A 14,885-nucleotide genomic window follows, 5' to 3' on the forward strand; every position below is an offset into this window, starting at 1 on the left:
ACTATTTTTTGATAAGATATTGCCATTGGAAGATGAATGCACTGAAATTTCCTAGAAATTGGTCATTGTTTTAGGTATTTTATGTTTCTTCTATTAAGAATAGACAGAAAATAATGTTGAAAACAAAATCTAGCAAAAAAATACATATGGTTGAGATTCATTACTAGAACAGGCCATCACTATAACAAACACAATTTGGCATGATTGGTTGACACACATGTTATCAAGGTCATACCATTGAAGGGGTAAATAGCCATGTAGGCATATTTTAATAGTTAATTTAGCCCTTTATGTGGTTTGTTAAGATGACCCTGGCCACAGTGTTTCTTATAATGGTAAATTTGGCACATAGCATTGCCTGGTTTTGTTCAAACAGCAGCTTATGCCCTGCTGGGTCTTGGCACGACTTTTCAACCTTCATGGTTAGGATGTCATTTTAGTGGTTTAATAATCCATTTTGGTTAAAAATGTTACCTCCATCTTATTCTCCAGACTTTAAAGTGTATGTAATGACCAGCTATTTTGAATCAAGACAATTCTTTTTTGGGAAATGAGTAGAAGTTTGGCACAGCCTAGCAGTCAAACACGTCAGGGTGCAGGCTGATGGTCAATTATTTACTATTTTTTCACATGTTTTGTTCCTCAAGATGACTATTATTTTCAAAAATCAACATCAAATTGCCAAACCTTAAAAAACATTGGTGTGGGTGTGTGTTTATTTGTTGATCATTATCATTGCATAGTGATTGCGTGACCAGATGAATATTGAATGTTGCATGGTGTGAGTCTACCACAGATCTTACGAGGGCCATATGGGTAATGGGGCTTCACGCCTCACGGTTTAAGAACCTGATGTTATTTCTGTATGTGTCTGCATGCTTTTGCCTGTTTGAAATGCGTACTGTCTCAGTCTTGTCTGGACGTGCTAGGACTTAGTAAACTTTGATATGTGGGGTACATGATGACACGTATTGCAGTAATCAGACTGTTTTCAAGAAACCTTCCACACTTTTGAATGCTGTAAAAAGCTCTCTCCCTCGCTCTCGCTCTCTCTCTCTCTCTCTCTCTCTCTCTCTCTCTCTCTCTCTCTCTCTCTCTCTCTCTCTCTCTCTCTCTCTCTCTCTCTCTCTCTCTCTCTCTCTCTCTCTCTCTCTCTCTCGGTCTCGGTCTCGGTCTCGGTCTCGGTCTCGGTCTCGGTCTCGGTCTCGGTCTCGGTCTCGGTCTCGGTCTCGGTCTCGGTCTCTGTCTCTGTCTCTGTCTCTGTTTCAGCCTGGTCAACAGTACTGTGCCATTGCCTTAAGATGGTGCTGCTAGGCAACAGTGTACTGCCTCCTCTGGTGGATGGAGTGGGCGTGGGGTGCCAAAGCTCAGTTATACATGTACATTTCACCATTGATCAATAGATACATAGATATATCTTCTGCTATTTTTAGCAGATGCAGCTGCTAAAAATAGCAGTTTCTAATAACATTTGGGGCTTCCTGAATCAGCAAAATTTACAGCATTGTTCCTTAAAGTTTTTAGGCAAATGATAGGTTCATTTGAAAATGTGAGAATTGTAGTATAGACATTGCATGCAAAATAGTGTGTTTCTGAGTGAAAGATGAATGTTTGACCAGTTTTCAAACAGTACTTTTTACCGTACCCATTTTTAGCAGATTCGTACCCATTTTTAGCAGAATTCTGCTAAAAATAGCAGACTGCTAAAAATGGCAGATTTTACCATAGTTTCCCCGACTGAAATGAAGGGAACGAATTTATTCAACACCAAGAGGCCGCGGGGGTTGCAACCTAGATAGATAGTGGTTTCTGAATCTCGCCGCAAACTTGGCTATTTCAACTCAAACCCCATGTTAAAGGTGGGATAGTCCCTTTAACCCGCACCCCGCTGGGGGGGGGGGGGCAGAATCTGCCCCCTCCCGTTTTTCGCCAATAACTTCTAAACGCGTTACGCCAGCAACGTCAAACTTTCAGAACCTTATCATACATCAATTTGACACGTTCTCTAAAAATTTGAGCGAAATCCGTCGGAAATTTTTTGAGAAATTGACGTTTTAGTGACGTCATGTTCGCCATTTTCGCCTCAAAAACGGCAAAATTTCCAACGCCGCTAACATCTTCATTTTAAAGGAATCAAGACGTAACAAAAAAGGTTATACGTGATTCTACCTTGTCTATCAAGTGGCTATCTCGGTTTTTTGAAAATTTTGGATTTTGGCCCATTTTTTTCAAAAAACTGACTTTTTGGGGAAAATAATTATAAAATCCAAAATTTTCAGTGTATCGAAAAAAAACGGAATATATGTCAGAGAAGTGGTCTATGTGCACCTACATACCAATTTTTAGAAGAATCGGTTAAAAAATGTGGGAGTTATTCAAAATTTTATGACGTCACTGTGGCATTCAAACTTTGCGTCTATCGTAGACTGTATTTCTTCACCCTTCAGACATCTCAACGCGCACACCGACCCGTCCTCTCTCTCTCCCGCCCTGCTCTCCACTGCCCGCCCGTCTCCAAATGTCCAGCCGGGCCGCCTGATATACGGGCCGGCGTGTCCCTGCTGCCGCGCACATGTGTGGCACATGGACCTCCATTTATGACCACTTATGACCCGACGCCGACCCTACGCGACAAGGCTAGAATACAAACTATGTAACAAACAGAGAGACACATTCCCCCCTGTTCCTAAAGAACACATCTAACTACAATTTAACTAATGGGGGATGGGAGCGCCGAAGAGATGCGGCGCACGCCTGCAGCGCAAACCCCTTCTTAGCACGTCACTATAACTATCGATATTATCTACACTTTCCGCTGGCGCTCTACCTTCGTTCACACGGTCGTTTGACAATCCCTCAGTTTCTGTTTTTACAACTTTCACTGTATGGATCCGCTCCTCTGTTCCGGCACCGCCATCCGTCTCAGCTGCTGCTCGAGGGACCGGCTCGGTCTGCTCGGTCGGCGCGACAGCTGGGGTCAGCTCTGACGGCTCCACCGCCGCCGGCGCCTCAATGGCCAGCTGTCCAGGCACATGGGCGGTCGGAACCGGACAGGCGATCTCCTCTTCCTGCTCATCATCCGTCGAAGCAGCCATTGCGTCGTCACCGTTGTCCACTGTCACGACGAGGTCGTACTCGCTGGAGAGCTGCTTGAAAACGGCCACCCGCCGCCGAACCAGCATTTCCGACTGTGCCTTCGTCCTCAGTCGGGCACGGCCTGTCAGAGCGTCGGTCAGCCAGCGCTGAACAGTGACAGAGTCTGTGCGGAGGATCACACGCTTGAATCCCCACGCCACCGCCATATTCATACCGTTCAGCGCGGCATCCAGCTCCGATAGGTTTATGTGCATGTCTGAGTCACTGTCAGATCGGAGCCACGCGGCGTCTTCGATAACCTCACCCGTGGTGGGGTCACTTAGCACTACGCCGCGGGCGATGGAGCTGGCATCAGTCCACACCGTCACCGAGTCTCCTGAGACGCACCACTGTCCTCGTGCCGGGTCACACTCTGCCAGCCGCCGGGCCAGATCACTGACTTGTTTGCGCAGGTCATCGTCAGTGATCGGTGAGTCCCAATCTTTGGTGACCTTGTTCGCCGCCCTTTTCAGCCAGGCGGCGGCCGGCCGCAGCCACCCGGCGACGGGCACGTGTGCCTCCTGGAGGAGCCCGCCTTCAGACGCCTGGCGTCACGGTGGGAGGTGTGGGCCGTCAGGCCCGCCGCGCCCGGTCTGCAGCCGGAACGCGGTCACCAAACGGGCTCCAACCGTGCCCTCTCCGAGAGGGACCTGGCAGCGGCCTCCCGCCGCGCCACCTGTTGCTTCGCACCTCTTCCAGACAGCGCTACCTACCAGATCGACCTCATCGCCCAGGGCAGCGTATGCCACCAGCGGGTCCGGAGTCGCGCGCCGGCGCGACCCGGCCCGCTAGATGATTAGTCAGCGGGCCGCGCCCGCCCCCGATACCGCCGACGGGGGCGGCGCGCCACACGGGAGGCGCCCGGCCGGCCGGAGACGAGCCAAGAATCGCCGATATCGTCGCAACCGTCGGACGAGAAGCCACATGATCGTAGTATCATGGAACGCGGAGGGACTCCGGTCGAAGATCACCGAGCTCCAACGCTGGCTTCCCACGGTCAGAGCAGACGTGCTGGCGGTGCAGGAGGGTCAGTTTCCGAAGGCCGTGCCGAGGCTCTCAGGGTTTCAGCCACCCGTTGTGGTGCGGAGAGCGCGAGGGCGAAGAGCGGACATGGAGGTGGTGAAGGGGGGCGACGTGGCCATCTACGTGCGAGCTGGCCTGGCCTTCACCCCCGTCATCGACAACCTTCTGGCCGCTACCGACGACTCCACAGAGCTGTGTGGGGTACGCATCCTGGGACCCACCCCGACTCGTATCTTGAACATCTACCGACCGCCAATCAGAGCGACGAACGATGACCGGGAGGACAACTTCGACCCGGACCTCCTGCCCAGTGACGACGAAACACTCATCGTCGGTGACCTGAATGCCCACCACCCCTCCTGGGACTCGGGCTGCGAAGCTGCAGACCGGGTCGGAACGCGAATCGCGGACTGGCTCGAGAGGATCGACTGGGCGCCACTCAACAGCGGCGACCCGACCTTCGCCAGTTACCGCTCCGGAGGTCAGTCCGCGCCCGACCTGGCGGTGTGTGGATCGGCCCTGGCCCGAAGGAGCAGGTGGTGGATCGGTCCGGACCTCGGGAGCGATCACCTGCCGATGGTGGTGGAGATGCGCGGAATTCGAGAGCAACCCCGCAGGATCCGCAAGGCGAGGATGGCTTACGACAAGGCCGACTGGGTTGCGTTCCGCGACACCTGTGAGGCGGCCCTCCTTGAGGCCGGGACTCCGGGAGAGTCGGCGCAGCTCCAGAGCGACCGGTTTTCGACGGCCCTACGTCAGGCGGGCGTGCGGCATATCCCCTGCGGGGCCCGCGCGGACCCCAAACCGTGGGCACTCGACCCCGAGCTGAGGGAGGCCGTAGCGGAGCGCCGGGAGGCCCGACGCCTGCTGCAGCCTGGGAACGAGCGGTCCAGGACCAGGTGGACGGAGGCGAAACAGAGGGCGGCGGAGGTGGAGAGGAGAGTGTCCCGTGATCGCTTCCGTCAATTCGTCTCTGAGACGCTGAACCGACCAGCCAGTCTGGGGAGAGTTTCAAAACTCCTAAAGAAGTGGGACAAGTCAACGGATGAGGAACAGCGAGATGGCCAGGCAATGGAGGACGGCGGCCGACTGCTTGTCACCGACCGCGCCAAGGCGGATGCTTTTGCCAGGACGTACGCCCATGTGTCCCGGCAGATCCGAGCAACGAAGATAGACCGAGAGGTCAAGAAGAAGTTGCAAGAACCCGCCCTCAAGCGCTGTGCGGAATGTCAAGGAGACAGAGAGGCCGGGCGCTGCTGTGGGCCCTTCACCCCTGAAGAACTCGCTCAACACATCCGAGAAACCAAGCTGAAGAAAGCCCCTGGCCCGGACGGGATCTCAAACGAGATGCTGCGGCACCTCGGTCCTGTCGCGCGTGACGCCCTGCTACGTCTCATCAACACCTCGTGGGCGACAGCAGAAGTCCCAAGAGAATGGCGCGCGGCGACAGTGATTCCCATCCCCAAGGCCGGGAAAGACAAGAGGCTCCTCAGCAGCTACCGTCCCATTGCCCTGACGAGCCACGTCGGGAAGCTGGCAGAGCGACTGATCCTGGCCCGGCTCACCTACCTCAGCGAGAGCAGGGGCATGGTGCCGCCGGAGCAGGTGGGCTTCAGAGCTCACCGCTCTGTGGAGGACAGCATCGGCCGCCTCGTGCAGGAGGTACAAGATGGGTGGCAGCTCCCCCGACCGAGACACCAGAACCATCAAGACGGCGCCACAGCGCAGAAGTACGTCCTCCTCGCGTTCGATTTTGCGAGGGCGTACGACAAAGTCGACCACCGCCTCCTCAGACTGCGGTTGCTGGAACTGGGCCTCCCGGCTTGCATGGTGAACTGGGTGTGGCAGTGGCTCAGAGATCGTCGAGTCAAGGTAGAGGTGAACGGGGTGCTCAGCGGGGAGAGAGTGTTTAGAGCGGGCCTGCCCCAGGGCAGTGTGCTCTCGCCGTCCCTGTTTTTGTTATGGGCGGCGACACTCGTGCAAGATCTCCGCGACATCCCCGGTGTCTCACCGTATATGTACGCGGACGACACCGCAGCACTGTGCGCCGGGAACTCCATCCAGATAGCCAAGGACAGGGCCCAGAGGGCTGCAGACGCCCTTCTCGCCTGGGCAAAGAAGTCGAAGATGGTCGTTGCAGCTGAGAAGACCCAGATGCTGGTGTTGTCACAGTGGCACCGCGACGCAGTCGACTGCCAGATTAAGATGGCGGGGAAGACAGTGTCAGCCACGGACTCCATCAGCCTACTCGGCGTGCAGTTAGACCGTCTGCTCCACTTCGGCCCCCACTGCCATAAGCTGAGGAAGAAGGTCCGTCCACGCATCGCGCAGCTGCGTCAGCTGTCCGGACGCTCCTGGGGCCTCGAGGAGGACCTGCTCCGGACAGTAGCCAGCGGCTATGTCCGAGGAGCCCTGGAGCATGCCGCAGCAGCCTGGCTTCCTGCCACGCCGCCCTCCCACGTGGAACTTCTGGAGAGGGAAATGAGAGCAGCGGCGAGAGTCGTCACGGGGTGCACTCGCAGCACTCCGTCGGACGCGCTCATGGCGGAAGCGGGCCTTCTCCCGGTATCGGTGAGGAGAAGGACACTGGCTGCGCGTTTCCTGGCCAAGGCGACTGCGCTCCCCCCGGAGGAGCCGCTCCATCGAGTAGCCGCGTCGGACGCCCCGGCCCGTCTAAGATCCGTGACGGGCTGGAGAACCCTGGGACGAGAGATGTGGGAGGCGGCCGGTGTCGGCCCCCCTATCGACCCAGTATCGCAGGCGAGCGTCCCCCCGTGGGAAGTGAAGAGCGGGGTCACCATCAGCCTGGACGTGGGACCACTACCACTGAATGCGACCTCCACACAGAAGAGAGACGCGGCGACCTGTCACCTAGGTAGTCTGCCACAGTGCGCGACTTGGGTTTGGTCCGACGGCTCGGTGGAGGGAGGCATCACAAACGGCGGCGCTGGCGTTTTCATCGAGGACCCGGACGGCCAGCAGCACCTACTCACGGTGCCGGCGGGGAACGTCTGCTCCAGCTACCGTGCTGAAATGGTAGCCCTCAGAGAAGCGCTGAAGTTCCTGCTGGACCGACAAACCCTCCCTCCTGAGCCGATCGTGATATGCACGGACTCCCAGTCAGCTCTGGCGACACTCCGGGGTGGCCCCTCTACCCAAACAACCCTCATAGGAGGAGAAATCTGGGCGGCGCTTCAACAGCTGGCGGCCCGCGGCAGGCGTACCTACCTACAGTGGGTACCTTCCCACTGCGGCCTGCCCGGGAACGAGAGAGCGGACGAGCTGGCGAAGCAAGCTTCAGCACTGGACCAAGAGGAAGTCCCCGTCGACGCCATGACGGTGTACCGCGCGGTGGCAAGGACGGCGCGGGACCAGTGGGTCAGCGACTGGCCGCGCGGATGGTACCGCAGCCTCATGGGAGCGAAGCTGCCGGGACCAGTCAGACACCTGGATCGAGCGGAGGCGGTGGATGTGCACCAGTTGCGAGCGGGGCACTGGTCAGGCTCCGCCCAGTACCTCCACCGAATCGGCCGGAACCCGTCGCGACACTGCCCGCAGTGCGAAGACGTGGACTGCCAGGGTGCCCGTTGCCCCCTGTGCAGAGAGACGGCGGATACTCCGTACCACGTCCTGGTCGAGTGCCCGGCCCTGATGGGCGCCAGGCTGCGACTCACCGGGACAATCAGACCCAACAGGGAAGAGGTGCGGAGCGACGGAGTTGTCGCGGCCCTGGCGGCCGCGTTCAGGACCCTGCAGAGCCGTCAGGCTACAGTCGACTGAGGTCGACCTGGAGGGAACAAACAACAACAACAACAACGGGCACGTGTGAGGTTAGCTGACCCGCCCAGGCGAAGATTGACCGCCTGGTCAGCACCCCGGGTGGCTCAGCTGGTGTCACGCCGTCCCGAGACCATCTCAGTGTGCCGTCACCGCCAGACTGCCGTCTCACTCGGAGCCCCAGCATCCGGGCTCCGGCCTCGTCCGCTACCCGTTCCGGTGGCTTACACGAGAGCCCGTATGCGGCAAAATGTTCGGTCACCCGCTCAGCAGAGATGAGCGTCTCGTTAACGAGCAGGTCGTCAGCGTACGGGAGCAATGCTTTTGCGATCTCTGGACTTTGATCCAAAACTTCCCGCACTACCGCTCGCATGATGCCGCTTGCAACGCTGAGACCAAATCCGACCCTTGTCAGACAATGTCGCTGGCCGTCCACGATTACCGTCTGAAACGGCCACAGCTCCTGGGCCACGTATGTACAGCTGCAGAAACGCCTTCTTCAGGTCGATGACGGCCACATCGTCGCCGTGTTGCCGCCACTTGCGGAGCTGGTCGCGGCACACATCAGCTTCAGCCGTATGAGCCACCAGGTGCTCATTCAGCTCACGGTAGTCGAGCACCGGCCTGACCTTGTCCTTGGCTTCCTGGGTGACCGCCATGAGCGGAATTAGGCCACGCACCGGCCCGTGTTCCTGCTCATTATACGGCCGCAGCCACCCTTCCTCGATCCACAGCCGTAACTCTGCGTCGAACCGCTCCTGCGTCTCTGCCGGCACGCGATATTGCCGCACAGTATTCTTGAGTTGTTTTGGCTCCTTTCCGTCGGCCCACTTCCACCAAACTGTCCACTTTCCGTCGCTGAACTTAGCCACAAAATCAGCCGTCTCGATTTGTCTGTCTACTGGACCACGCCCCTGAGACACCGCTGCCGACATACCGCTCGATTCTGCCTTAACACCGGCGCACCTCGAACGCTCCCCCGTCACCACTTTACACCAAAACACACCTCTCCACCACTAACAAACACACCACCCAGCGCCTCTAACCCGGTCATGCCCAACAGCACGTCAACACCCAACAACCTTTCCGCCACTACCACAGCACGGACCACCGCCCGCCGGCCTTGTGCCTCCAGCAGCACCTCTGCACTCCCGCAGCATCGCACGGCACTCCCATTCACCGCGGTCAAGTTTGTCTCACATCGATCCCATTTATCGACACAACCCGCGAACACTACGGTCTCCTCGCAGCCCGTGTCCACCAGCGCGTGACACGGTCGCCCGTCGAGCAGCATCTGGATTACCGGCGCTCTGCTGCCGGCTCGGTGGACGGCGGAGGAGGTGCTGGCGCTGATGCAGCTCCCCCGCCGCAGCCGTTTGGGCACATCCGGGCGACATGACCTGGGCGACCACATATCCAGCATCTGATCGGAGCCGGCCGGCGACTTGACCTTGAAATGTCACGTGATGGCCCACTCGCCGCCGCCGCCGCCGCCGCCGCCGCCGGTGGCGCTGCCGTGACTGCTGTCCTGGACAGCACGGTTCTCGCTCGGTCCAGGACGTACTCGAGAGTGAACTCGTCTTCGAGCCCGTCCCGAACCGCAGCTTGCGCAGCCTCCGGCAGCCCATTGACGAAGGTGATGGCGATAGCTCTCTCCGGCAGACCTCCCATCAACTCAGCGAGCTGCTGCAGCGCCGCTAAGTACACATCCGCCGTCTCTCCGGGATGAAGGCGACGCCGTGCCATTTCCGCCTGCGCGGTGAACGGGTCCAACCGTCCATGGCGAAGGCCCTCAGCAGCTTAGCCTTCACGCTGGGCAGCTGATGACGAGTCGCTGCGGGCATTCGGGACCACACCGCGAAAGCACCGCCGCGCAGGCGAGTCGGCAACACAGCCATCAAGGACACTGATCGCAGCTCGCACAGGAGAGCAGCCTGCTCCAGCCACTCCACTACGTTTCCAGTTCCGTCGAACTCCGGAATAGTCCTGGCGTCGAACGCCGGAGTCACCTCCATCACCGCTCTTCCCGCGGCGTCACTGGTCTCCTCCTCGACACTCGGCATCTTCTCACCACTTGTCAGAAAAATGCCGAAATAGCTTGTGGCATTCAAACTTTGCGTCTATCGTAGACTGTATTTCTTCACCCTTCAGACATCTCAACGCGCACACCGACCCGTCCTCTCTCTCTCCCGCCCTGCTCTCCACTGCCCGCCCGTCTCCAAATGTCCAGCCTGATATACGGACCGGCGTGTCCCTGCTGCCGCGCACATGTGTGGCACATGGACCTCCATTTATGACCACTTATGACCCGACGCCGACCCTACGCGACAAGGCTAGAATACAAACTATGTGAACAAACAGAGAGACACAGTCACGACACACAAAAATTTTGAAAAATGATTTTTTGGAAGTTCTAGACCTCGTACGGAAACAAAAATAGCACCATTCGATTCGCCGTGAAAAACTGCATCAGATAGACACCTTTTTAGGCCTTAACAACCAACTTCAAAATTTGACCTCACTGTAACATCCAGGCTCAGCACGGACCTTTATTGGCACCGGTCCAACTCCAGACTGCCGGCCGCCGCTCCGGCCCGGCGGTCGGCACGCTCACACCGCCACTCAGCTGACCCAGCGCCCCGGGTCATAGACCGCAGTCAGGGGCCTACAATCAAGCCGGCCCAGTGACACTCAAACCATCACATTACCTCCCTCCAAAAAAAAAACAACAAACAAACCACAAACACCATTCCTGGCTCAGTAACGAAAAGAACACAACAGCTACACAGAAGTCTCAAGTGTTCATTAACACATATCTACCCAGCACCGGGTCTGTAGTAGTCCGGCTTGCGTCGTTCACGCTGTGATCGACGCAGTGTGACCGACGGAACACCTTCCGCTCTCTCTAGTGAGCCCGACAGCCCTCGGGACACCAAAGAATCCTGAGTCACGCCCGTGGCAGTCCCTTCACTCAAAGTCTGACTCTGATCACCTGTACACGCGCGCGCACTCGAAGTCTGATCACCCGCACATACGCACGCACCAGAGGGGAGACGAGCAGCCGGAGACGACTGTACTCCGGGACTCTCCGAGCTCTGCTCAGGCTGGCCGGCGTCAGCCGCCGGTCTCCGGTCCGAGATCACCACGGGATCCTCCCGCTGATCGTCCTCCAGCCAACTCTCGTCCGGCTCGCCACCCGACAGGTCCCGCCTCCCCCGCAGCCGTCCGAAGTCGCAGACGTCCGTCTCCGTGCGATTCTTCGGAGCAGAGTCGCCCGCAGACCGCAGCTGATCGAAGTGACGGCGCCACAGTCGACCATCGTCCAGCCGGACCTCCGCCATCGTTGCACCGAGGAGAGAGCCGACCACTCCGGGCGACCAAACCGGTCCGCTCCCGAAGCCTCTGGCGTAGACTCTGTCGGACACCTGAAATTGACGGCCTTTAGTACGCATATCATAGTACTCTTTCTGTCTATCCTTCTGCTGCTCTACAGTCCGTTCCAAGTCCGGTTTGAGAAGTTGCAGTCTCGTCTTTAATTCTCGACCGAACATCATAGACGCAGGCGTTACCCCCGTTGTTGCATTGGGTGTTGAATGGCAGCTGATCAGCCATTTAGCAAGTTTGACGGACATGGTTCCGGAAGTGGATCTTTGAAGCGCATACTTTACTTCCTTGACGTACCTTTCCGCCAACCCGTTACTTGCCGGCCTGTGAGGAGCCGTCCTCACATGACGGATGCCGTTCCTCCTCGTGAACCGCTGGAACTCCTCCCCGATGAAGGCCGGACCGTTGTCCGAGACGATGGTGTCCGGGAGGCCGAACCTGCAGCACAGCAAACGAAGAGCATCCACGGTAACAGCGCTGGACGTAGAAGTCGTCAACACAACCTCCACCCATTTCGATGTTGCATCAACGACCACCAGTACATACTTCCCATTCACAGGCCCGCCGTAATCGACATGAATTCGCGACCAAATTTTTCTCGGCCAATTCCACTGATGTAGCTCGTTTCTTACAGGATGGGGCCTGGTTTGTTGGCACCCATCGCAAGAGCGCACGAATCGCTCGATGTCTCCATCTATATGAGTCCACCACACACATGTTCTCGCCACAGCTTTCATCCGACTCACCCCAGGGTGTCCTTCATGTAGCTCGTGTAAAACGTGCTTCTGTGCCTTGGCAGGCACGACCACGCGGCTGCCCCACAGCAGCACTCCGCGGATCACCGACAGCTCATCTCTCCTGTGGAAGAATGAGCGGATGTCCTCCTCGTCAGGCCACTCACCAGTCTCTATGGCCTGCCGCACCCGACTCAGCAGAGTGTCCCGAGACGTCAGCGCAGCAATCCGGGAGGAGTCCAATGCAAACTCCTCCTCCAAGCTCTGCAACAAACACACCATCTCAGACACCTCATGGTCACGCTCCTTCGAGACGGGAAGGGGTAATCTGCTGAGACCATCGGCATGTCCTATCTGCGTCGTTGATCTGTACTGAATCGTGTAATTGTACGCGGATAACCGTAGCGCCCATCTCGAAATCCTTGCGGATGCTGTCGCCGGAATCCCTTCATGCTCACCGAACAGTTTGACCAGTAGCTTGTGGTCAGTCACCAAAATGAATTTGTCATTTCCAAACAAATACTGGTGAAACTTCGTGACGCCAAACACCAAGGCCAACGCCTCCCTCTCAATTTGGCTCATTTTCTGCTCAGCTTTGGATAGCGATCGTGAAACAAACCCCACTGGCTTCTCGGACCCATCCCTGTATCTGTGTGAGAGCACTGAGCCAATGCCAACAGAGGATGCGTCACAAGTGAGCACAAGAGGAACGGTTGGATCAAAATGCGCCAGCACTCGTTCCGACGTTATCAACGTTTTTGCCTCATTGAAAGCACTCTGCTGCTTTGGTCCCCAGGCCCACAAAGCATCCTTTTTCAAAAGCTCATGCAATGGTGACAGTACCTCAGATCGGTTTGGTAGAAAACGAGCATAGTAATTCAGAATGCCCAAGAAACTTTTCAGCTCGGACACGTTTTTGGGACTTGGCGCAGAGTGGATGGCTCTCACCTTCGCCTCTGTGGGGTGACAGCCCTCAGCGTCGATCCTGTGCCCCAGGTACTCCACGCTGTCCACGCAGAATTTGCACTTCTTCTCCGACACACGGAGTCCGGCATCTTGCAGCTTCTCCAACACCGCAGATGTGCGCTGTAAGCAGTCGTTCTGGGATTTCCCAGTAATGAGCACATCATCTAGGAAAACACAGACACCAGGCATACCATTCAACAACTTCTCCATCTCTCGCTGAAACAACGCCACCGCCGAGTTGACACCGAAGCCCAGGCGTCGATACCTGAGAGGTCCAAGGTGAGTGTTAATCGTCAGGACATCTCTGCAGTCTTCATCCACCACGCACTGCTGGTAGGCCTGGCTCAGATCGAGTTTGGTGAAGACTTTGCCTCCCGCCAGTGAGGCAAAGAGATCTTCTATCCTTGGAAGTGGGTATTTGTCAACACGAATGGCACGATTTGCTGTCAGCTTGAAATTCCCACAGATTCTGACACTGCCGTCTGACTTTAACACCGGTACAATCGGAGCACCCCAAGCTGCATGTCCAACTGGTTCAAGCACACCCATGTCAATCTCTCGCTTGAGCTGCTCATCGACCCTTTTCTTCAATGCAAAAGGTAGCGGCCTCGGTTTATAAAACTTGGGAGCCACACTACTGTCAATGTCTAGTTTAACTTTCACCCCCTTGAGCTCACCCAGGCCTGGTCTGAACACTTCAGCGTATTTCTCTTTCAGAGCCGTGACAGCATCACTTCCACTCACCGAGAAGATGTTGAACCAGTCCAGCTTCAGGTTCCCAAGCCAGTCGCGCCCGAGGAGGTTTGGTCCATCTCCTCCAACCACCACCAGTGGAAGCCATCTCGCCTGGTTGTTGTACTTCACGTCCGCGATGAATTCACCCACGACCGGAATCTTGGCTCCAGTGTAGGTTCTGAGGACAGACTTTGGCTTCTTCAACTCAGGAGTCGGATGTATCTCCTGAAACGTCTTCACATTCAAAAGCAAGACAGCCGAGCCCGTGTCAACCTCCATTTGTATGACTGTGCCCTCGACATCAACATCAACAATGACCGGCTGAGACGCATTTTGAACGGCGTTGACTACAGTATGAATCCTATCTGAATCAGAATCAGACTCGTCAGAAATGGGCGGGTCCCTTTCCACCAGGCTGGTTGTCTGGGAGGGTCCCTTTCCACCAGCCTGGTTGTCTGGGTTTCCCACTCGTCGGGTTTGAGACTGTTCTCCGCTCCCTCTGGGGACTACACAACGGCGTGCTAAATGTCCAATTTTTCCACAATTGAAACATTTGAAGCTGGCGTAGCGACATGTTTGGGCCGGATGAGAACGGCCACAGCGGTGGCATGGCTTACCGCGACTGCGTTGGCCGGCGTGCACTTCATTGATCCCACCCGGCGTCACGTCCCGACCCGGCACAGAGATCTCGTTGACGGTGCTCTCCTGTCCTCCGATGATCCTGGCGTCCCTGGAAGCCGCTTCTAGTGACAGACAAATCCGGTTAGCCTGAGAAAACGTCAGTGTCTCTTCCGACAACAACTTCCTTTGCATCTGAGCATCATTCACTCCACATACCAAACGATCTCTCAACATCTCATTCAGGGTCTCTCCAAAAGAACAGTGCTCAGTCAGCTTCCTCAGCTCAGCAACATACTCTGCTACTGACTGGCCCTCCTTTCTACAGCACGTGTTAAATTTGAATCGAGCCACAGTCACAGACGTTCGAGGTTTCAAGTGACCATTGAGCAAAGTCACAATTTCTGTGTACGATTTGTCACCGACTTTGCCTGGCGACACCAAACTCCGTAACACAGAATAGGTATCCTTACCGCATTGTGAAAGCAGGTAGGACTTCTTCTTGCCATTGTC

General features: G+C 56.5%; 1 protein-coding gene across 2 annotated transcripts; it reads right to left on the bottom strand.

The window, feature by feature from the left end:
- Positions 1–11,137: 11,137 nt before the first annotated feature.
- LOC122393861 (uncharacterized protein K02A2.6-like) lies at positions 11,138–13,712 on the bottom strand. Of its 2 annotated transcripts, XM_043390283.1 has the most exons (4): positions 13,002–13,712; positions 12,066–12,317; positions 11,617–11,757; positions 11,138–11,360 (listed from the first exon to the last, which is right to left on the bottom strand). In XM_043390283.1, exons 1-3 carry the CDS (start codon positions 13,566–13,568, stop codon positions 11,632–11,634), a joined length of 945 nt encoding a protein of 314 aa, XP_043246218.1. In that variant the 5' UTR covers positions 13,569–13,712; the 3' UTR covers positions 11,138–11,360; positions 11,617–11,631. The 2 variants fall into 2 exon arrangements, with proteins under 2 accessions (XP_043246218.1, XP_043246219.1); XM_043390284.1 differs by lacking the exon at positions 11,138–11,360 and having other exon boundaries at positions 11,367–11,757; positions 12,221–12,317; positions 13,002–13,711.
- Between the last annotated feature and the right edge of the window lie 1,173 nt (positions 13,713–14,885).

The sequence above is a fragment of the Amphibalanus amphitrite genome, unplaced genomic scaffold (genome assembly GCF_019059575.1).
Source record: "Amphibalanus amphitrite isolate SeventyFive unplaced genomic scaffold, NRLGWU_Aamphi_draft 000559F_arrow, whole genome shotgun sequence".
In the NCBI taxonomy this organism is placed as follows: domain Eukaryota; kingdom Metazoa; phylum Arthropoda; class Thecostraca; order Balanomorpha; family Balanidae; genus Amphibalanus; species Amphibalanus amphitrite.

Excerpts from the sequence above, each read along its gene's own strand:
- LOC122393861 (XM_043390283.1), bottom strand. The coding sequence starts at position 13,568 with ATGGGTGTGCTTGAACCAGTTGGACATGCAGCTTGGGGTGCTCCGATT. Across the intron at positions 12,318-13,001 it reads GTCACCCCACAGAGGCGAAG|AGCTTGGAGGAGGAGTTTGC; the intron begins GTGAGAGCCATC and ends TGTTTGTTGCAG. Across the intron at positions 11,758-12,065 it reads TACATGAAGGACACCCTGGG|GTTCGGCCTCCCGGACACCA; the intron begins GTGAGTCGGATG and ends GCTGTGCTGCAG.